This window comes from Aquarana catesbeiana, linkage group LG01 (genome assembly GCF_042186555.1).
Source record: "Aquarana catesbeiana isolate 2022-GZ linkage group LG01, ASM4218655v1, whole genome shotgun sequence".
Classification (NCBI taxonomy): Eukaryota; Metazoa; Chordata; class Amphibia; order Anura; family Ranidae; genus Aquarana; species Aquarana catesbeiana.
In genome coordinates, this window is record NC_133324.1 from 407,317,299 (window position 1) to 407,340,789 (window position 23,491).

General features: G+C 44.8%; 1 protein-coding gene across 1 annotated transcript in view; it reads left to right on the forward strand.

Moving 5' to 3' along the window:
• Nucleotides 1–4,773: 4,773 nt before the first annotated feature.
• Nucleotides 4,774–23,491, forward strand: part of UHRF2 (ubiquitin like with PHD and ring finger domains 2) — a 152,890-nt gene continuing 134,172 nt past the window's right edge. The window contains exon 1 of the mRNA XM_073635195.1: nucleotides 4,774–5,302. Coding sequence (XP_073491296.1) covers nucleotides 5,150–5,302 — 153 coding nt within the window. The 5' untranslated portion in view covers nucleotides 4,774–5,149. The remainder of the gene's footprint in view (nucleotides 5,303–23,491) is intronic.

Here is a 23,491-nt window from a genome sequence, read left to right on the forward strand (position 1 = left end):
GATGGAGGAGGGAGGTCCTGTGTAATGATGGGGGTGGTATGGGGAAGGGGGTCCTGTGTAATGATGGAGGAGGGAGGTCCTGTGTAATGATGAGGGTAGTATGGGGAAGGGGGTCCTGTGTGATGATGGAGGAGGGAGGTCCCGTGTAATATAGTTACATAGTAGGTGAGGTTGAAAAAAGTCCATCAAGTCCAACCTATGTGTGTGATTATATGTTAGTATTACATTGTATATCCCTCGTATGTTACGGTTGTTCAGGTGCTTATCTAATAGTTTCTTGAAACTATTGATGCCCCCCCGCTGAGACCACCGCCTGTGGAAGGGAATTCCACGTCCTTACCACTCTTATGGCCTGTACACACAGTCGGACATTGATCGGACATTCCGACAACAAAATCCATGGATTTTTTCCGACGGATGTTGGCTCAAACTTGTCTTGCATACACACGGTCACACAAAGTTGTCGGAAAATCCGATTGTTCTGAACACGGTGACGTAAAACACGTATGTCGGGACTATAAACGGGGCAGTAGCCAATAGCTTTCGTCTCTTAATGTATTCTGAGCATGTGTGGCACCTTGCGCGTCGGATTTGTGTACACACGATCGGAATTTCCGACAACGGATTTTGTTGTCGGAAAATTTTATAGCCTGCTCTCAAACTTTGTGTGTCGGAAATTCCGATGGAAAATGTGTGATGGAGCCCACACACGGTCAGAATTTCTGACAACAAGGTCATGTCACACATTTTCCGTCGGAAAATCCGACCGTGTGTACAGGGCATTACAGTAAAGAGCCCTCTATGTAGTTTAAGGTTAAACCTCTTGTCTTCTAATTTTAATGAGTGGCCACGAGTCTTGTTAAACTCCCTTCTGTGGAAAAGTTTTATCCCTATTGTGGGGTCATCAGTACGGTATTTGTATATTGAAATCATATCCCCTCTCAAGTGTCTCTTCTCCAGAGAGAATAAGTTCAGTGCTCGCAATCTTTCCTCATAACTAATATCCTCCAGAACTTTATTAGCTTTGTTGCCCTTCTTTGTACTCGCTCCATTTCCAATACATCCTTCCTGAAGACTGGTGCTGAGAACTGGACAGCATACTCTAGGTGCGGCCGAACCAGAGTCTTGTAGAGTGGCAGAATTATTATTTTATCTCTGGAGTGAATCCCCTTTTTAATGCATGCCAATATTCTGTTTGCTTTGTTAGCAGCAGCTTGGCCATGCATGCCATTGCTGAGCCTATCATCTACTAGGAACCCCAGGTCCTTTTCCATCCTAGATTCCCCCAGAGGTTCTCCCCCACTGTATAGATTGCATTCATATTTTTGCCACCCAAATGCATTATTTTACATTTTTCTACATTGAACCTCATTTGCCATGTAGTTGCCCACCCTATTAATTTGTTCAGGTCTTTTTGCAAGGTTTCCACATCCTGCGGAGAAGTTATTGCCCTGCTTAGCTTAGTATCGTCCGCAAATACAGAGATTGAACTGTTTAACCCATCCTCCAGGTCGCTTATGAACAACTTAAACAGGATTGGTTCCAGCACAGAACCCTGAGGGACCCCACTACCAGACTACCTGACCGGTCCGAGTACTCCCCATTTATCACCACCCTCTGAACTTGCCCTTATAGCCAGTTTTTAATCCATGTACTCACCCTATGGTCCATGCCAACGCACCTTATTTTGTACAGTAAACGTTTATGGGGAACTGTGTCAAATGCTTTTGCAAAATCCAGATACACCACATCTACGGGCCTTCCTTTATCTAGATGGCAACTCACCTCCTCATAGAAGGTTAATAGATTGGTTTGGCAAGTACGACTCTTCATGAGCTTCCTCATCACCTCCTCCCATATCCGCCTCCAGGACTTTTCCCGAGCCTCTCCCATCCTCTGGAATTCCCTACCCCAATCTGTCAGACTGTCTCCAAATGTATCCACTTTTAGGCGATCCCTGAAAACTTTCCTCTTCAGAGAAGCCTATCCTGCCTCCATCTAACAACTGCACTATTTTCTCCATTAGCTCATCCCCCACAGCTATTACCCTTTTGTATAACTTGACCCTCCCTCCTAGATTGTAAGCTCTAACGAGCAGGGCCCTCTGATTCCTCCTGTATTGAATTGTATTGTACTTGTACTGTTTGCCCTAATGTTGTAAAGCGCTGCGTAAACTGTCGGCGCTATATAAATCTTGTATAATAATAATAATGAATCCATGCTGATTACTGCTAATGATACCGTTCTCATTACTAAAATCTTGTATATAGTCCCTTATCATCCCCTCCAAGAGTTTACATACTATTGATGTTAGACTAACTGGTATGTAATTCCCAGGGATGTATTTTGGGCCCTTTTTAAATATTGGTGCTACATTGACTTTTCTACAATCAGCTGGTACCATTCCAGTCAGTAGACTGTCAGTAAAAATTGGGAACAATGGTCTGGCAATTACTTGACTGAGTTCCCTAAGTACCCTTGGGTGCAAATCATCTGGTCCCGGTGATTTATTAATGTTAAGTTTCCCAAGTCTAATTTTAATTCTGTCCTCTGTTAACCATGGAGGTGCTTCCTGTGATGTGTTATGAGGATAAACACTGCAGTTTTGGTTACTGAAGCCCCCCGATTCCCTTATGAAGACGGAGGAGAAGAATAATGCAATACCTTCGCCATCTCCCCATCCTGTAATGATGGCACTGCATCAATGTAATGATGAGGGTAGTACAGGGAAAGGGATCCTGTGTAATGATGGAGGAGGGAGGTCCTGTGTAATGATGAGGGTAGTATGGGGAAGGGGATCCTGTGTAATGATGGAGGAGGGAGGTCCTGTGTAATGATGAGGGTAGTATGGGGAAGGGGGCCCTGTGTAATGATGGAGGAGGGAGGTCCTGTGTAATGATGGGGGTAGTATGGGGGAGGGGACCTGTAAATTGATGTAGGAGGGGGATCCTGTGTAATGATGGGGGTGGTATAGGGGAGGGGTCCTGTATAATGATGGAGGAGAAGGGGTCTGGTGTAATGATGGAAGTTTTTGAAATAAGACTATGTGTATGGTTTTTTTGGATGCTGGGGTTGAGAACAGAATTGCATGGGTAGAGTCCAAGAAAGTGTTTGCCCGGGGTCCAATCAATAAGCAGAAGTATGGGAATGTTTTTCTCAAATCATACTTACCAAGGTGGATGCTGCATCTGTCCCTCATTGGCTCTAACGGTGAGAACTGAGCAATTAAACACCGCCGATCGCTGGGTTCTCAGAGCTCCCTGAGCAGAGAGCTGGTGACAGCTCTCTGATCTGCTCCTCCTCACTCACTGGATCGCTGGGCTGTGGAGGAGGTGGGAGTGGCCGGTTCAAGCTCTCAGTGGCTCTGTGAGAGGCTGAGCCAGGTGGCGGTCCAGGCATGTGGGCAGATCCAGACTTATTGTTGCGTTCTTGTCTTCTGTGACGCTGTCTGCTGAAAACAGGTCACAGGCGTGTAGAACGAACTGCACTCCTGTGATCCACAGGAGAAGTACAGCCAAACGAGCTTTAACCACTTGCCGACCGCTGCACGCCGATATACGTCGGCACAATGGCAGCGGTGGGCAAATGGGCGTACCTTTACTTGGCGGGGTTAGCGGGCACGTGCGCCCGCCGCATACAGCGTGACCGTGCCCCCGGGATCCGATGTCTGCCGGTCTCCCAGTGATTGTGTCACCGGAGCCGCAGAACGGGGAAGTGCCTATGTAAACAAAGCATTTCCCCGTTCTGCCTAGTGACATGACAGAGATCACAGCTCCCTGTCATCGGGAGCAGTGATCGCTGTCATGTGAGTGGTAGCCCATCTCCCCACAGTTAGAATCACTCCCTAGGACACACTTAACCCCTTGATCGCCCCCTAGTGTTTAACCCCCTCCCTGCCAGTGTCATTTACACAGTAATCAGTGCATTTTTATAGCACCAATCGCTGTATAAATGATAATGGTCCCAAAAATGTGTCAAAAGTGTCCGATGTGTCCGCCATAATGTCGCAGTCACGATAAAAATCACAGATCGCTGCCATTGCTAATAAAAAAAATCATAATAAAAATGCCATAAAACTATCCCCTATTTTGTAGACAATATAACTTTTGTGCAAAACCAATCAATATACACTTATTGCGATTTTTTCTACCAAAAATATGTAGAATACATATCAGCCTAAACTGAGGAAAAAAACATTTCTTTATATATTTTTGGGGGATATTTATTATAGCAAAAAGTAAAAAATATTGCTTTTCTTTGTAAAAATTGTCCCTTTTTTTGTTTATAGCTCAAAAAATAAAAACCGCTGAGGTGATCAAATACCGCCAAAAGAAACCTCTATATGTGGGGGGAAAAAAGGACGCCAATTTAGTTTGGGTGCAACGTCCCACGACCACGCAGTTGTCAGCTAAAGTGACGCAGCGCCGAATTGCAAAAAGTGCTCTGGTCAGGAAGGGGCTGAAGCGGTTAAAGACGGCCCTGCTCACGATTGTGGTTTGGCCCTATTAACTCGAATGGCTGCCCCTGCAAACAGTTGTGATTCGACCCTTAGGTGAGCGACTGGGGTGGCGGTAAACCCACCGCCTGTTTTTTATCGCTGCCTGTGCGAAAAACCATGCCAACTTGCGCGCCCCCCCCACCAAAAGCAACCAAACCTAAGAAAAAAACAAAACATAGGACCACTCCCTCCCCTGCTTTGTACTAAGGAATGAATGGAAAGACAATTGCACAGAGGACACGTGTGGAGTACAGGAAGGGAGGGGAGAGCACACACGTGACCCATGCCCCCCTCCATGCTGCTGTGGGAGAAGAGGAAGCATGCACCGGAGAGGTGGGCGGGGCCGAGTCTCGTGTGTCACGAGGGACAGCCCCGGAGTGATTTCGCGAGATTTTCGCTTGGCGCCGTGACCCCCCATGTGAGAGCGGCAGCTCCTAGTAAACACTCCCAGGGCTGCACAGACATGGCTACCCGGCGCGTACACGGCTAGACAATAACAACAACAACGTCGTCAGCGAAGCATCGGCGCAGCCTGCACTCCCGATCGTCAGGCTGTCTTTGTTTTGCTTGCTGGGGGGCGGCTGTCATTGGATGCCCTAAGACGGTAAAGCAGGTGATCGTTCGTGTTATCCGATCGTCCGATCTGCAACGATGTGGATCCAGGTGAGGACCATAGACGGCACGGAGACCCGCACGATTGATGACCTGTCTCGGCTTACCAAGATCGAGAGCCTCCGGTTAAAGATCGAGGAGAGTTTTAACGTCAGCCCGGACAGACAGAGGCTCTTCTACCGGGGCAAGCAGGTAATGTGCAGGAGACATGCCCTGGAGGCACTGACACCGGTGTTGTGCATTCCTACACTGCATGACAGCCAGGCCACCTACCAATGCTGCACACATCTCAGATCATCCCTTCTACAATAAACACAAAACCATGCCCCCCTTTTTTTTATTAATCAGACAAGCACATGCTTTTTTTTTTTTTTTTTTTTTTTTTACGTACACATCATTTCTATAGCGCCAATCTATACCATAGCGCTGTACAAAAAGGGGAGACACTACAAATACAAGAGCATTACTTTTAACAAGATCTTCTTTAACCCCCCCCCTCCCGCATTGTTTATGCTCCCCGATCGTTAAACGTCTTTCCTAGAGAAATCATCCTGCGGTTTAATCTTATCTGCGGAATAAAATGTCGTTTGTTCTGCCCTCTTAAATGAACGGTCGGTCGTTCCTGCCTGGGGAAAAAAAAAAAAGAAGATTCAATAACAAGCGTGAGCCCCATTTGATGTGTGCTAGACATCTACTGTTCTACTTCCTTTCTGGAAAGGCCTAGAAGACGTAACTTGGCATGCAGACACGCAAGTACTTTGCTGGCGGAGAGGCCTGTCGTGCTCTCGGTTGAGCCTGAAAAAAAAAAAAAAAAAGCTCTGATACGTGAAGAAGTATTTGGTAGGCGAATGTAACGCCGACGAGTTGTTTTCATCGGATGCGCCAGTGTTTTTTTTTTTTTTTAAACGATCCGTTCACGCAGTTTAGGCTTGCAAACGGTGTTCAAGGTTGTCGGTTCACGCCACTGCCTAGTACAAAGAGAGCTGGAAGAGAGCGTAGCATGGAAATAGCCTCACTTTAGACGGTGAGCCGATTAAATTTCCGGCAACTTTGCCTGCCGCATTTTCAGGTTTTGCTAGTTTTTTTGATTGGGGATATTTAGCTTATATAGAGAGTGGTCTTTTTTTTTTTTTATTTAATTTATTTTATTTTTTTTTTTTTTTTTTAATAAGAGCAGCAAGGCACATGACTGTAACCCTTAGCAACCATTCAGCATGTGTCTGTTCTAGTGTCGCGGCAATAGCTTGCCGTGCGCCGCCGCTGTTGTTGTTTTGTCAATCACACTACAGACTTATGTTTTGTGTTTGGAGCAGGATTTGTTTAGCTGCTGTCAAATTTATGAAGTGCAATCCGCCTCTGAGTTTCTCAAGTGCCCGCTGGAAAGCGCTATGTGCAATTAAGGATCCTGTTCGACATGTTGTCCTGTTAGCATTGTTCGCAGTGTGATTAAATTAGTATGCAGGAATTTGTCCACAAGCTCCAAAAGCCACTAAGCTGTGGCTTCCCACCCCCCCACCATGTGGCTCTCCTTAATGAACAATGCGTTCTGAAAGACAGAGTTCACATGGGCCCCGCCTACAGCAGTGCCTTCCATCGCCATCTTCCTAGCTAAGCATGAGCTCAGGCGTGTTCGCAAGCCGCACATGCAGAGCCCACCAGGAAGTTGGCACGGGGCTGCACTAATCACAAGCAGTGACATTTGCCTGTGATCAGCGCAGTGCCGACTTCCTGGCAGGCTCTGCACATGCGGCTTGCGAACACGCCTGAGCTCATCCTTACTCCTGGCGCGGCTCTGTGTCTTGTGGATGCATAGAGCAGGGCTCAGGAGTAAGCGTGCACCAGTGCTCCCACAGCAAGTGGGGACACGAGAAGAGGATCAGGGCTGAATAGGCAAAACTATTGCGCAGAGCAGGTAAGTATAATATGTTTGTTGTGTGTGGGTTTTTTTTTTTTATTCCAGCTACCCTATGTGCCAGTATACCATTAAAGTGATACTAAAGCTAAAAATGTGTTTACCTTAAAGTGGAGTTCCGCCCTAAAAAAAAAAAAAAAAAAATTCTCCAAATTTTTTACTCACCTCTAAATGCCTATTGCTACGGTAGTGGTTCTCAACTCCTGTCCTCAGCACCCGCTAACAGGCCAGATTTTAGTATTACTTCGGGGAGATGCAGACTAGAATACTGCAATCAAATACTGCAGGCAAATGGTATCACCTGTGATGTCAGTTATCTTGCAAACCTGGCCTGTTAGTGGGTCCTGAGGACAGGAGTTGAGAACCACTGTGCTAGGGGGTCCTTCGTAGTCTGCCTCCGGTGCCTGGGCTCCTGATGTCACTTCCCTCGGCGCAGGAAGGGAGATCGCCTCTCCACCCTCCCTCTTGTCAATCATCTGGGACACATGACCGGGGCCAGTAACAGCGTGCGGCTCACGCATGTGCAGTGGGTGCCCGGCTGTGAAGCCACAGCCGGGTGCCCACAGTTAAAATGGCGGCGCCGCTGAGCGGAGGGGGGGGCAAGCAGGGCTTGGATCCCCCGCATCGCTGGACCCTGGGACAGGTAAGTGTCTGATTAAAAGTCAGCAGCTGCATTATTTGTAGCTGCTGACTTTTTAGTGTTTTTTTTAATGGGAACCCCACTTTAATGTATTCCTTGCAGTAAGCTAAAAAAAAAGTTTTCTATTTCTCTGCTCCCCCCTTCCCTGTGTGAAGGGGTTAGAGAGGGGTGAATAGATCTAGTGCTGTGCACGGCTGCATCTCTTCTCTCCTCTCCTCTCCTCTCTTCCTCTTCACACAGCAATCAATCAAATGAAGTGAGGAGGAAGTGGGGACGGGCTAAGTCCCGCTTTGTAAATCTATGGAACCCGGCTCCTTGGACACACAGCTCGGGAGCGTGCAGACACTGTGTGCCTCCATAGCAAACGGCTTGCTATGGGGATACGTGAAGATGGGGAGGAGCCAGGATCGCTGCTGGGGGACCCATGAAGCGGAGGATTGGGGTTGCTCTGTGCAATACCACAATGCCACACAGGTAGGTATAACACCTTTTTAATGGAAACAAAAATGGACTTTTTAGTAACACTTTAAATGTACCTCTGTTGCAGAAAAAAGTTTTCTTTGATTTTTAGAACCGTGCCTTACCTTGACCCCTGGTGTGTTCCATAGAAAAGTTCATGACCTCTTGGTATGTAGACTTGGGACATGAAAACGGTTAGATACAGGAAGCAGTTCACCAGCTGACCTCAGCACACATACCCCGCACCCATCAACTATGTTGATTTACCAAAACCAGGGAATAGAAGAACCCACCTATAAATCAATTCACTCTGTGTTCAATTAAGTGGGCCTTGCACTACACCAAGGGTGTCCAGCCCACGGGCCACATACGGTCCCAGAGAGTTTAGCATGCGGCCCGGACCAGTCTGCAGGGACGCTGGAGATGCCATGCAAATATAACAGCTGTGGCAGCCTACATTGACAAGCCAGGCAAATGCATGCCTGGAGGGATGCTGGTGATGCTATGTAAAGATACTTGATGGGTGCAGGGTGTGTGTGTGCCAATGAGATCAGCTGGTGAACTTCTTCCTGTGTAGTGTTTATGTCCCAAATCTATATACCAGAAAGTCATGAAATGTTCTATAATACTCCTCAGGGGCTAAGCTAAGTCCTTGTTCTAAAATTCAGAGACCTCCCATTTTTTTTTTGGCAACAGATTAATGGTATATTGGTACGTAGAAGAAACTGATTGGAAAATAAAAAAGTGAACTTAGCCTTTAAGTTAAGTTCACACAGACACTGAATTTTAAAGCCGCCTTTAAGCATTAAAGCCCAATTCCTGGCATAAAAGTAAATATACCTTTTGTAATGGGGCTATGCTCATTTTGTCTAGGGGAAAGGAGAAACCGTTTTACTTAATCGTTCACTCCCCAGGCTGGCAGCCCCACCGTGCTCCAGTAGTGGACTTACATTAGCATTCTTACAACTACTGCGGGGCTATGAATCCTACTTTGGTCCTGATGTCAGAATCCTAGATTGGTGGAGCGTGGGAGTGCAGACAGTGCAAGGACTGGTCTAGCTGTGGTGAATCGGGTATGTATATCAACTTTTATTGTTCCTCTAGACCAGGGGTCTACAAACTTTCTAAGCAAAGAGCCAGTTTACTGTGCTTCAGGCTTTAGGGGGGCTGAAGGACAGACTATGGCCACTGGGAGTAAAAAAATTGCGGTGGCATTAGTGCCACATCATTAGTTGTAATGGGAGGAATAGTGCCCCATTGTTGATATCAATGAGTAGAGAATAGTACCCCATTGATGGTGTTAGTAGGGGGGAATGGTGCGCCATCATTGGTTCCAGTTGGTGGAGTAGTGCCCTGAAGGCCAGATAAAGGCAAGCAAAGGGCCACATCCAGACCCCCGGGCCGCAGTTTGTAGACCACTGCTCTAGACATAGACAAGAAATTAACCCTTGCAGTGTGGGCACAGTGGTGTTAGATGATGCTCTTCAAATGCCCTGAGTTTTTTGCACAGTGCTAAAATGGCAAATGAGCACTTCTGACACTTTGCAACTATGCCGTAAAAGAGAAGTATGGGTGTTCAGTAGGGATGCACATTACCATTTTTTTTTTTTTTTTAAGTACTAGCCGATACCAGTTACCAATACCTACCGCAACTGTTTTGTTTACACTTTAGCTGTCAGCAATGGCACAAAGCATTGAAAAGTCATTTACAAATGAAATAAATAGTTGTTTGAATTTTGCGCTTTTTTAATGTGAAATGTGTAAATATATGTTAATATATATGTGTGAAAATATTCACTAACAAAGCAAACAAAAAAAAAGTTTTAATTGTTTATCATTTTATAAAATAGACGTGAACAAAAGGGAAAAAAAAAGCAGGAAAATAATAATGGAGAATAGGGAGTTAATTAAGGCTGATTAGAGTAAATTAAGGGGTTAAACAGAGGAACATTTGTTCATCCCCACTGACCGCTCAAAGAACCAAGCCTGAAAGTATTGGTTTCAGGTATCGGTGCATTTACACGAGTACCGATACTTGTGCAAGTACTTGGTATTGGCACCAATACTAGTATTGGTGCAACCCTAGTGTTCAGAATCCTACTTGCCTAGGTGGATGCAGCATCTGTCCCCTGCTGGCTATAAGACTGAGAAACGAGGGACCAAACACCACCTGAGCAGAGAGCTGGTGACTCAGTCACCACTCTCTTCTCCCCACCCCCTCACTCGCTGGGGGTCTGGGCTGTGGAGGGGGTGGGAGCGGGTGGCTCAGGCTCTCAGCATGTCTGTGACGTCAGCCAACAGCAGGCTTCAGCCTGCACTCCTGTGATCCACAGAACGAGCTATCGCTGTACTTTTCCTTTAAACACACTACAAATGCCTTAGGTGCATATATGGCATGTTGTAGAAGTGAATGGAGGCAGTAGCAAAGCATCAACACCTGCTGAACTCTGCATTCAGCTGTGTTTTTGCAGCACCACAATGCAAATCAATGCTAAAGCTGATGGGTGCACACCTCCCATCTCCATGTTTTAACAGCTGTAAATGGCATTGATAGGTGCCTTATCTGGTATCTGGAATATATAAATAACTTTTTGTCTCCTAGATCTTCCTTCTTTTTTTTTTTTTTTTTTTTCCCTGCTTCTAGTGGGTTCAGCCACTTGACGTGTTTCGAATTTCTAATTGGATCCTGAGTGCACAGAATTCCAAATGCATCTAAGGCTTCATGTATACGAAACGTTGTTCAACCTCTCCTAAACAATTTAACTTGACAGCTAGAAACCGGCGTCTAAAAACTTCAGTTTAGCCATGTTTGTGTCTAGAAGCGTTTGTAAAACAAAAAAAACATTTTTTTTTTTTTTGTTAAAATGAAAAACGACTGTAAACAAAATGCTGCTAAAACGCAAGTTACCACGTTTAGCGGAGTTTACAAGCTGTTACAGGCATTTGGCACTTCAGATGCCTCTGAACATCCGTCTGAACCCATTTTTTTTTTTTTGCGTGCCAAAAAAGGCTTCTAAACTCAACTGCCTAGAAACGACTATAAACGACCCTGTTTACATGTACTGATAAGATAACAGAGGAGAGTTCAGGGACAGCTAAAAAAAACACCCAACTACTTCTAAACGTCTGTTTTACCAGCAGCAGTGTACATGAGGCCTAAACTGACCGTACCTAAATAAACCGTGTCCATCAGCTCCATTGTAAAATCATTACTTGCTTTTAGAAATGTCCTCTGAGCACATATAAGTGCAGGGCTGATGGTGTCCGTGTGAATAAGGCCTTAGAAACGCATACCATGTGCTCAGTTTTTAAAGCTCATGAGAACGAGGCCTAAACGACAACAAAAGGCCTATAACCACTTCTATCCTTTTTATCTTCTATAAACCATGCAGCGTAAAACTCCTATTTTCTATGTAAACATTGCTTATATATGTCATAAATCTGTCCCATTCTGTTTGGTAAATAAAGTGTAAATTGGCCATTTCCCTTTTTTTTTTTTTGTCTGTTTTCTGAATGTCTTTCCTTTTGGTTTGAGTATTAAAGATCACATGGTGATTTAACTGAAGCCTGGCAGTTGACTGGATTTATTTTTTTGGAATGTTTATTATGAGTATCTGATTGGTCTGAGAGGACGTGATTGTTTCTGTGGAGAAATTGATCCTGGACGTTTTTTCCTGTGCTTCTTTTTTATCTGCAGTCTATTTTGTTTTTCTCGTGTGTTGCGGTCTGCACAATTCATGAAAGGCATCTGGCGTAGTATGGCTTCCCGCCCCCTCGCATTACAGCATGTTTTGGTTCTGTGATCACAATACTGCTCTGTTTGGTTCCTCAAACTTTCATCCGATGCACGGGAAGTAGTAGTTGTCATTTTATTTGCCTCTCTGTTATGTGGACATGCTTTAATAATCATTATAAATTCTTGTTTAGGGCACTGGGAATGTAATCATAGTATACCCCCATAGTTAGTCATCGTTACAAAAACTGCATAACAAATAAAATTGTGTATTATTATTATTATTATTATATATTTTTTTTTTTTTTTTTTTTTGCCTTTTTGTACCAGCAGCTTTTAGTACAGGAACATTCATTATGCGTTTTTAGCACCATAGACTTTTAAATGGAATCGCCTGGAGAAAAAACACATTGGCATACATTTTTTTTTTTTCCTTCCAAGTATTGTTTAAGGAACTCCAATTAAAGTGGTTTGTAAACCCTTACATATACAGTGACTGGCCTCAGATGATGCACAGGGATATAACAAATCCTATATGTACACAATAATTCTGCGCTACCAAAAAGTGGAATACAAACAGCAGCTAACCCAACCAGCAAGTGTAGACAATATCAAAAAACAAAATAAGTGTAGCGCTAAGAGAAGGGGTCTGAAGATGGAGTCTATAGACTGACAGTTCCAAGTTCGTGTACTCAAAGGGACATCCTTGGAGAAAAGATAAAAAGTCCTCTGAAACGGATCTCAACAAGGGTGTAAACCATCTGTAGGGGGAGCCCACACACCACCAATGAAAGTGAAAAGGCTTACCGGACTAGGTGGACCCAACAAGGCATACGCCAGGTGGAGTCAATTAAGCTCAGGTGGTGCTGGACTGCAGTTGGCCTGGGAGGGCAAAGTTGGAGTGGCTTCCACGTGGCTACGTTCCTCGAACGTGATCAGGCCCAAAGGTATGGGGTGCAGCTCCCAAAGATCGTATTCCTCAGATCAACGGTGGAGTCAGCAAAAACAGCAACAAATGGAGAGAAGGAATGGCCAAATAGTGTAAATCCGTTTAAATAGAGATTTATTAAAAGTAATAAACACTCACATGAAAGGTATAAAAAAAACAGCGCTGTGAAGAAGTGGCGACAGTGGGGTAGGACCTCACTGTCGCCACTTCTTCACAGCGCTGTTTTTTTGATACCTTTCATGTGAGTGTTTAATACTTTTAATAAATGGTCTGTATGGGGTCTGGGGTTGATTTACTAAAGGCAAATCCACTCTGCACTGCAAGTGCAGTTTGGAGGTGCAGTCACTGTAGATCTGAAGGGAAGATCTGCTAATTTCTATCATCCAATCATATGCAAGCAAAAATGCTGTTTTTTTTTTTTTTTTTTTTTTTTTTTTTTGTTTGTTTTTTTTTTTTTAATTTTCCTTGCATGTCTTCTCAGATCTACAGCAACTGCACTTGTAGTGCACAGTGGATTTGCCTTTAGTAAATAACCCCCTTAGTGCTCTGAAATGAGACCAGTACACACTATAGAGGGATGTGCTATGTTCATAATTCATGTCTAACGTTCACAACCACTTTAAAGATGAACTGCAGTCTGCTCACATAATTTGTATTAAAAACATCTTTGCCATTCTGAAGCTTCCCTCCAACCACTTTGCATATTATTTTATATATACTGTACTTGCCAAATATGCTGCAGAAATCTCCCTCCACTAAGTCTGACTGCAACCATTTTAAATGTGGTTAGCTGAAGCTGCTGCCTGTTCACTTCCTGGAGTTACACACACACACACACACACACACACACGCGCAGGCTCCACAGCTCTCATTGGCCCTCTTATGTCTCATCCCCCCCCCCTCCCCCTTCCTGTCAAACTCTCAGGCGAGTGAAAGAGCAAGCTGTGCATGATGTCATAAGTCTAGGCTTTTTACCGGACAAACAGGAAGTGGGCTGTATAAGATATTTACTGGCAGAAAAAAGTTTTAGTATTCAAAGTTAAAACAACAAAGGCAGAAGATTTAATAGATGTAAAGCTGAAAAAATGACTGACGTTCCGCTTTAAAGTCAATTGGTCCAAAATGCTCAATTATGCCCCATAGATTTTCGAGCTTCATGCAACAGAGGACAAAGGGACACAATGCTCATATGTAAACAGACCCATTGGGAATAATGGGATTCTTCATCTTGTTGCACTTTGGGAATCGCATGACAAAAATCTCAGGTGTGAGTGAGAAATTGCCTCAGTTTTAAGGGACCCCAGATTAAATGACACATACTGTACTATACAGGTTTTTTACTACATTATACAGGGCCAGTTGCCAGGACCTTTAATTTAACCACTTCAGCCCCGGAAGAATTTACCCCCTTCCTGACCAGAGCACTTTTTGCGATTCAGCACTGCGTCGCTTTAACGCAAAATTGCGCGGTCGTGCGACGTGGCTCCCAAACAAAATTGACGTCCTTTTTTCCCGCAAATAGAGCTTTCTTTTGGTGGTATTTGATCATCTCCTGCGGTTTTTATTTTTTGCGCTATAAACAAAAAAATAGCGACAATTTTGAAAAAAAAAACGCATTATTTTTTACTTTTTGCTATAATAAATATCCCCAAAAAATGATTAAAAAAACTTTTTTTCCTCAGTTCAGGCCGATACATATTCTTTTACATACTTTTGGTAAAAAAAAAAATCGCAATAAGCGTTTTGGTTTGCGCAAAAGTTATAGCGTTTACAAAATAGGGGATAGTTTTATGGCATTTTTTATTTTTATTTTTTCTTACTAGTAATGGCGGCCATCAGCGATTCCTGTGTAAATGACAGTGGCAGTGAAAGGGTTAACCACTAGGGGACGGGGAGGGGTTAAGTCAGTACTAGGGAGTGTTTTCTAACTGTAGGGGGGATGGACTAGCTGTGACACGTCACTGATCTCTGCTCCCATGACAGGGAGCAGAGATCAGTGACACTGTCACTAGGTAGAACAGGGAGATGCTTGTTTACATCAGCATCTCCCTGTACGTCCTCTCCGTGAGGCGATCACGAGTATCCCTGCGGCGATCAAGTCAGCGGGACCTGCGACCCGACTCACAGAGCTCCCAGCCGGCGCGCACGTGATGGCACAGCGGGGAATTCAATGGGCCTTACAGGTACGCCCATTTGCCCAGCCGTGCCATTCTGCCGACTTACATCGGCGTGCGCCGGACGGGAAGTGGTTAAAGGGTATGTAAACCCATAGGCGATGTATGTTTAAAAATTTTGTACAGGTTACAGAGGAGGTCTAGGGCTATAATTATTGCTCTCGCGCTAACAATCACGGTGATACCTCACGTGTGGTTTGAACACCGTTTTTCTTATGCCTTCGCTTCTGCGTGCAAGCTCGTCGAACGGGGCGCTTTTCATTTTTATTTATTTACTTATTTTTTTTGACATTTAAAAAAAAAATAAATAAAAAATTGGGTCACTTTTATTCCTATTACAATGAATGTAAACATCCCTTAATAGGAAAAAAAAGCATGACAGGTCCTCTTAAATATGAGATCAGGGGTCAAAAAGACCTCAGATCTCATATTTACACTAAAATGCCATTGAGCCGAACAGGAACCATCTGCCCCTCAGTCGGCAGCCAGGCATCCACGGGGTTCAGTAAGCGGTGGAGACGACCGGAGGGAAGTGGGCACCTCTCCCGCCGCCGATAAAAGTAATCTTGCGGCAAATCTGCCGCAGAGACCACTTTTATCTTAAAGAGAAACGCGCGACGTTCCAGAAAATACCGGGGTTATGGCATCTAGCTGCTGCCATAACCCTTGTATTTAGCATCAAAGTACTGACCTACAGGAAGGTCATTTTGCATGAAGTGGTTAAAATAATGTTTTGCAAAGTTTTTTTTTTTTTTTTACCTAGAGATCCTGTCGGTAAAGCCGGTCATAGATGGATCGAATCTCAGCTGGTTCAGCAGGGACCGGCTGAGATTCCATCATCTTTAGATCAATTGTTCCCAAGTCGATCTGTTCGGTACAACCAGCCTGCTGGATTTTTAGCAAGAGGTTATTACCAGTGGCTATAGCCGCCAGCCACTGTGTTCTCCTATCAGGGACAGCTCCCCGCGCCCCCTGCCGGGAGAACAAAATAGCTTCGCGGGAGGGATTCCCCCATTACCACTGACTGTTGATAGGGGAATCAAAAGATTTTCTTTCCTGCAGCTCGTGGTTGCAGGAAAGAAAATTGCACCATCTATGGCCGTCTTAACAGCACTTTCTGGCTGACAGTTGTAAACCACTGTCTCGAAATTAGTAGCAGCGTTGTCGCCCTACTTTGTGTACTCCTTTTGGCTGATGAGGTCTACCAGATAGGCAGTCCAAAGGCCAACTAAATGAGGTCACACAGCCAGATGACAACACTACTAATTGTCAGGCAGGGCTTAGGGCTATCGGGCAGAAACAAAGCGCTATTAGGCTGGCAGGATCTTCAGATAAAATACATTGCAATGGATTTGCAAGAACATTTGCGTGAGAAAACTGTATACAGCGAGGCCTAATGCCAAGCATAAAAATAGATTTAGGGTTTACATATACTTCAGTTTCTTTTCCTCTGTAATGCAGTGTCTCTAAACATTAGCACTAACGCTATATTTCCTTCAGCTCTCTTTGCTAAAATAACACATGATGTGTAAGGCGGCCATATACAAGGCTTCCATAGTGTCAACACGTCAGTATTGCTACTTTATTGTTGGGGCTCGTTCACACGTGCATACAAAAAAACCCACTGCGTTTAGATGCATATTTTCTGCATTAAACAAGGGCTTTTGCTGGCAGAATTATAAGATCCTGCATAAAATATGTGCTCAAAGTACTCACGTTTACATGCAAAAAATCTGCAGATCTATATGCAGCACACATTTACCTATGTAGAGGCAGCTGTATGTATGGTCCCCATTGATTTACTATAGTGCTGCATTCAGATGCATACAAAACTATCTGCTGTGCGCATCTAAACACTTTTTTTTTTTTTTTCCTGCCTGTGTGAATGAGCTCCTAGGCATCCTACTTTTTTCAGCATAGGAATTCCTCCCCCCTATAGTAGCAGCATGTGTGCTGTAATCCTGAAGGCAGCAAAACAGTACTGCAGTCAAGCTGCAAAGCCAAGTAGCAATGTATTCTGTTTTATTTATTCAGGATTATATTCTAATCGGCAAACACAACAGCTACTGTTAAACTATTTTAATTTAATGTCATAATTAAAATTCCATGTTCTTACAAAAGACTGTAGAGAAAAGGCTGAAAATAAAGGGGACTTGAGATACAATTGCTAACCTTTAATCTCCCATAACTGAATTGTATTGCCATCTGCAAGTTTTTATTAATGTATGAGTAATGCTTAACCAAGACCTTTTTTACTTGCATGTGACCATTAACATTTCTGTATTTAAATGCTGAATATTCTGTCCTTCCTGTTGTGCACACGTTCTACCTTGACATTCTCTACATCATCGGGATGCCGATGAGGAACTCTGAATTCTAAGATGGCGTTGTCACTTCTCCGCCATTCATAACCCTGCGAGAAGAACGTGTCTCGTTTTAAATAAATGGGCTGTCATTTTCTGTGGCCATGTCTGGAATTATGCAGCAGTGAAGCCTTCAGGGAACATGGCGCTGAATTACAGCAGCGAGCAAATTTTAAGGGCTGTGTTGAAGTTAAAGTAGATGTAAACTCTCACTGGATAAAATCTGATCTGCTAAAGGTTTATGCATCCTAAACCGTTGCCATTTTTCTTCTTTGCATCTCAGCGCTGTTGATCTGCTCAAGCTTCTTCTCTCTACATGTACCCATTTTAGCTTTTACTGCACGTAAATTCTCAGTTTGTAATGGTGACCATGGAGGAACATGCCTGCTCAGTGAGTGTGGACACCATCGCTTGGAGTCTCTTAACAGCCCTCACAAATTATAGCAACAACAGGGGTAAATGGAAAGACAGGGACAGAGCATTGTCACCATACAACAGTAATTGCTTGATCAATTACTCTGGAATGCTCTACCCCAATATGTCTGACTATCTCCTACTTTGTCCACTTTCAGACAATCCCTGAAAACTCATCTCTTCAGAGAAGCCTATCTAGCCTCTACCTAACAACTGTACATTTATCTTCTCCATCAGCACTTCCCCCACAGTCATTACCTCTTTATCTCTTGACCCTTCCTCTTAGATTGTAAGCTCTTAAGGAGCAGGGCATTCTGATTCCTACTCTATTAAAGTATATTGTATTGTCTACCCTCAAGTTGTAAAGCGCTGCATAAACTGTTGGTGCTATATAAATCCTGTATAATATTATTATTAAGGACCTCAATGCCGATACTATTACAGCAATAAAGTTGACAAAGAAATTTTAAATTCTAAAAAAAAATTAAAATACAAGAATTAAAAATCACCCCTGTCTCTCTGTGCTCAGGCACAAATGCAAAGGTGCACGTTGGCCCTGTACGTGGTATGTATCGTGTTTGTGTGCAGTAAAATGCATCTAGGTCTATTTTCCCTTATCGTCTTTCAGGACAGCACTTGAGAGAGTGACTCCTCCCCTTGCCAACAGGAAACACCTCTTCCACCAAACTTTAAAAGGAGGCTCCTTTCCACACATTGTCAGTTTTTGTGTTTCCTCCGGAGGGAACACTTCGTGGGGAAGTCAGGGCTCTCAGGTGCTGTCCTGGGAGCTCAGGTTTCCTGTTTTTTTTCATCAAACACCTTTTACCTCATGAGAGCTGTTCCTCCCATTCCACAGCTGAGGTGAAGTGCTGCTGGCTGGGCTCCCTCTCCCTCTTCATATGGGCTCAGGGTGAGTCCGACTGTCGTGGGCATCGCTCCTAGGCGGCGGCAAGACAGGCGGTGGCCGTTTACTATATTTTTTTCTCAGGTCCACCGCCTGTTGCTCATTGCACCGCCGCCATATTGGGGATGGCAGCGGGGCTCCATCCGCCGGAAGTGAGGCATCCGGAGGGGGCGGCGCCCACGGAACAGGCGTGCGGCGTCATTTCCGCCGGAAATCGCAGAGGGAAAGGGGAGGAACGGGGCTGGTGCTTATTTAGCGGTTCTGGTCTGGCGCACTGGCGCTATTGGAGTCCGGAACCGGCGTTTAGCCACACAAACACAGCAAGCGCTCCTCGATGGAATCGATGGCGGCAGCGAGTGGGACAGGCACAGGCACCAGCAAGGCCCAGGTAAGGTGCAGTTGTATACTGTCTTCCCTGTACTGTGGGGTCTCTCTCTCTCTCTCTATCCCCCCCCCGGTGGCAGGGGCCTGTCTGGGCACATAAAGCAGTTAGCTCTTACTGTGCACCTGTGGTGAGCATCCTTGGGTATAGGACAGGTTGTCTCACTGGGATGGTTTCTTCTTTTGTCTCATGGCAGGCCAAGAGCTCTGATCCAGTGGCAAAAAGAAAATGTCCTTCATGTAAATCCAAGCTACCTGAAGGATGGAAGAAGACGTTATGTCAAGCTTGTATTGATTTGCTAGTTAAAGAAGAAGCTTCTTCCGCTTGCAGCGACTTGATTGCATCAGTTAAAAAGGAACTGGATGCGACTATTCAATCATTTCGCTCTTCCCTAGCAAACCCATCCCTGAGTCAGCCTACTACCTCACAGTCCTCCCAAGGCTCACTTATAGTCCCGGTGATGGAGACTGAGGCATCTCCTACCCCAGAGGGACATTCCCCCTCTCAATCTGAGGATTCTGATGAGGGTGAGGAAGGAGAAAATTTACCTTCAAGATTTAAATTGTCTTTAGAACAGGTAGATGGCCTGTTAAAAGCAATCTATACCACACTGGGTCTGGAGGAGGAAAGAAAGGAGTTATCTCTGCATGATAAAATGTATGCAGGGCTTAGCGAGCACAAAAATCGCAATTTCCCAGCACACTCTGTTATTTCTGAAGCTATTAAGAAAGAGTGGGCAGAGCCAGAGAGAAAGCCTTTCTTTCCCAAAGCCTTAAAAAGGCGTTTCCCTTTTGATGAAGATCCAGCGGCGGTTTGGAACAAAAACCCCAAACTAGATGCCGCGTTTTCCCAGGTCTCGAGGTCTACAGATTTGGCATTCGAGGACATGGGGGTGTTGAGAGATCCCATGGATAAAAGGATGGACCAGCTACTAAAGAGGGCTTGGCAATCCATCATGGGAAATCTTAAACCTACTATGGCAACTACAGTGGTATCCAGAAATATGGAGTTCTGGTTAGAGCAACTTAAGGCCCATATCTCAGCAGACTCACCAAAACAAGAAATTTTGGATTCATTTTCAACTCTGTCTGCCGCTGTCGCATTTATATCGGATGCTTCAGCGGAATCAATTAAAATGACAGCTAGATCTGCTGCCCTAGCCAACTCAGCCAGAAGGGCTCTGTGGTTGAAAACTTGGCCGGGGGACGCGGCATCCAAAAACAAGCTGTGTGGGATACCGTTCCTGGGTGACTTGCTTTTTGGACCTGATTTAGATGCGGTTCTAGATAGAACTGCTGATAAAAAGAAGTCTTTTCCCATTAAAAAGAAAAAGCAGCCAGTTAAACGGTTTTTTCGTTCCCAAAGGGCTCAAGAACAAACCAAACCCCAGGAGAAAAGAAAAAATTGGGCATTGCAGAAGGGTAAAGGCAAAGGAAATGTCCTTTTCCATCCTCCTGCAGCCTCCGGTAAAGCACAATGACTTGTGCGTACCAGTGGGGGGAAGGCTTCAAAGTTTCCTTCCCCTTTGGGCCAGCATGACAGAAAGTCTATATATTTTGGACATGCTGTCCCAAGGTTACAGGATAGAGTTTTCGGATCGCCCGCCAGAAAGATTCTTTGTAACAAACCTACCAAGGGATCTAACAAAGGCTCTGGCCATGAAGAACCTTTTAAAGGATCTGAGGCACCAGAGGGTAGTGATACCAGTATCCCCAGAAGAACAGGGTCAGGGTTTCTATTCACACATCTTTCTGATAAGAAAACCATCCGGAAACTTCCGTCTTATCCTCAACCTAAAACCCCTGAACAAGTCAGTCCTATACAAAAAGTTTTGTATGGACTCAATTTTCACGGTCAGAAACATTCTGACAAAAGATTGTTTTATGGCATCAATCGATCTGAGGGATGCTTATCTTCATATTCCTGTAGCACCTCAGTCCCAGAAGTTCCTGAGGTTTGCGGTAAATATGGGCAAGGAGATTATACATCTTCAGTTCAGGGCCCTTCCCTTCGGCCTGTCGTCAGCTCCTCGTATTTTTACGAAGATAATGGCGGAAGCTCTCGCCCCTCTTCGACTCCAGGGGATTGCGGTAATTCCATATCTGGACGACCTCCTCTTTTTTGCCCCATCCAGGGAAAAGTTGCAGGAGGATTTGAACAAATCCCGCAGTCATTTGGAGTCACTAGGGTGGATAGTGAATGTTCAAAAATCAAATTTCATCCCAGCTCAGCAAGTACTGTTTCTGGGTTATTTGATAGATTCAGTGGAGCAAAAGATTTTTCTCCCAGAAGAGAAAAAGATCAAGGTCCAAAGGGTAATAACGGCACTACAAACAAATCAACTGATTTCAGTCCGAAAGGTTATGTCGGCTCTGGGGACATTAACCTCTTCAATGCCAGCCATCCAATGGGCAAGGCTGCATTTCAGGACTCTCCAGAGGTTCCTTCTAAGGACATGGAACCACAGGACGGAGAGTTTGGATACAAAAGTAAAGATTCCCACCAGAGTCAAACGTTCACTTTGGTGGTGGAAAAGTCAGGTGGTACTGCAAAGAGGTCTTCTTTGGTCTTTTCCGACCGGGAAAGTGGTCACAACAGACGCCAGTTTGCAGGGATGGGGGGCCCACATGGGTCAGGCCTTAGCGCAGGGAACATGGTCCCAGTTCGAGGCCCAAAGATCCTCAAATTGGAGAGAGCTGAAGGCAGTTGCCCTAGCATTAGCTTTCTTCTCTCAAAACCTCATAGGTTGCCATGTCCAGATTTTGTCGGACAATGCCACGGCCATAGCCTACCTGAACAAACAGGGAGGCACAAGAAGCAGGGCCCTTCACTTACTGTCAGTAGAGATTCTGGAGTGGGCGGAGAACCACTTACTATCTCTATCCGCAGTCCATCTAAAAGGCACATTGAACGAAGTAGCGGATTATCTGAGCCGACAAAAAGTTCAGGAATCAGAGTGGAGTCTGAACAGGAAGGTGTTTGCATTAATCACCAGTGTTTGGGGCCTTCCGCAGGTAGATCTGTTTGCTTCAAAACAAATCACGCAGCTCCCGAATTTTTTCTCCCTTCAGGGAGACATTTGCTCTCAGGGGATAGATGCTCTGGCACATCCGTGGGATTTTCACCTGGGGTATGCTTTTCCTCCATTTCGACTAATCCCTCTAGTGTTGAGGAAAATACTGAAAGAGAGAGTATCAATCATTTTGATTACTCCATATTGGCCAAAGAGAGCTTGGTTTTCCACGATTCTGCAGTTGGCAATCAAACCATGTTGGCATCTCCCGCTCAGTCAGGATCTGTTGATTCAGGGGCCAGTGCTTCATCCAGGGGTAGACAGGTTAAAGCTCACTGCCTGGTATCTGAGGAGCAATTAATGAGAAGCAAAGGCTTTTCAGAACGTTTATCTGCTACGTTGCTTTCCAGTAGGAAAAAGGTAACCAGGGATATTTACGCCAAAGTATGGAAAGTATATGTTTCTTTCTGTCATTCCGAACATAGGGGGGTTAAAGACCTAGTTTCAGTGCTGGAATTTTTGCAAAAGGGTGCAGACAAGAATCTGGCGGTCAGCACTCTTAAGGTGCAGGTGGCTGCCTTGGGAGTTTATCTGGAGAGATCCTTATCTTCAGAAACTCTGATCATGAGATTTTTCAAAGCACTTTCCAGGTCGAGACCGGTACCGGTGAAGCATTTCCCAAATTGGGATCTCTTGGTGGTTCTGCAGGCTCTGGCAAAAGAACCATTTGAGCCTTTACAGGCCATATCCCTAAAGAATTTAACTTTGAAGACTATTTTTCTGGTCGCAATTACTTCAGCAAGAAGGATTAGTGAACTGCACGCCCTATCAGTAAAAGAGCCTTTTTTGTCAGTTTTTCCTGATAGAGTTGTCCTTAAAGTAGATCCGGGGTTTTTGCCAAAAGTGGCAAGCTTTAGTAACAGGTCTCAAGAGATTACTCTACCAACCTTTTCTGCTAACCCTTCGGGTGCAAAGGAAGAGCAGTTTCACAATTTAGACGTAAGACGTATCCTATTACAGTATTTGGAAGTAACAGGAGGGTTTAGAGTTTCAGATTCATTATTTGTTCTTTTCTCTGGAAACAAGAAAGGCCAACAAGCATCAAAAGCATCATTGGCTAGATGGCTTAAGACAGCTATTTCTGTAGCCTATTCTCAAATGGGTTTATCTTCCCCGCTGGGAATTAGGGCTCATTCAACAAGAGCCCAGGCCACTACATGGGCAGAAAGAGCTGGTGCCACCCCAGATCAGATTTGTAAGGCGGCTACGTGGTCAAGCTACTTAACGTTTGTCCGTCATTACAGACTGGATCTCCTATCAGCAGGTGATCAGGCTTTTGGCAGAAAGGTTCTGCAGGCTGTGGTCCCTCCCTAGGGGGGTAAGTCTCTATTATCCTCTCAAGTGCTGTCCTGAAAGACGATAAGGGAAAATTCAAGTT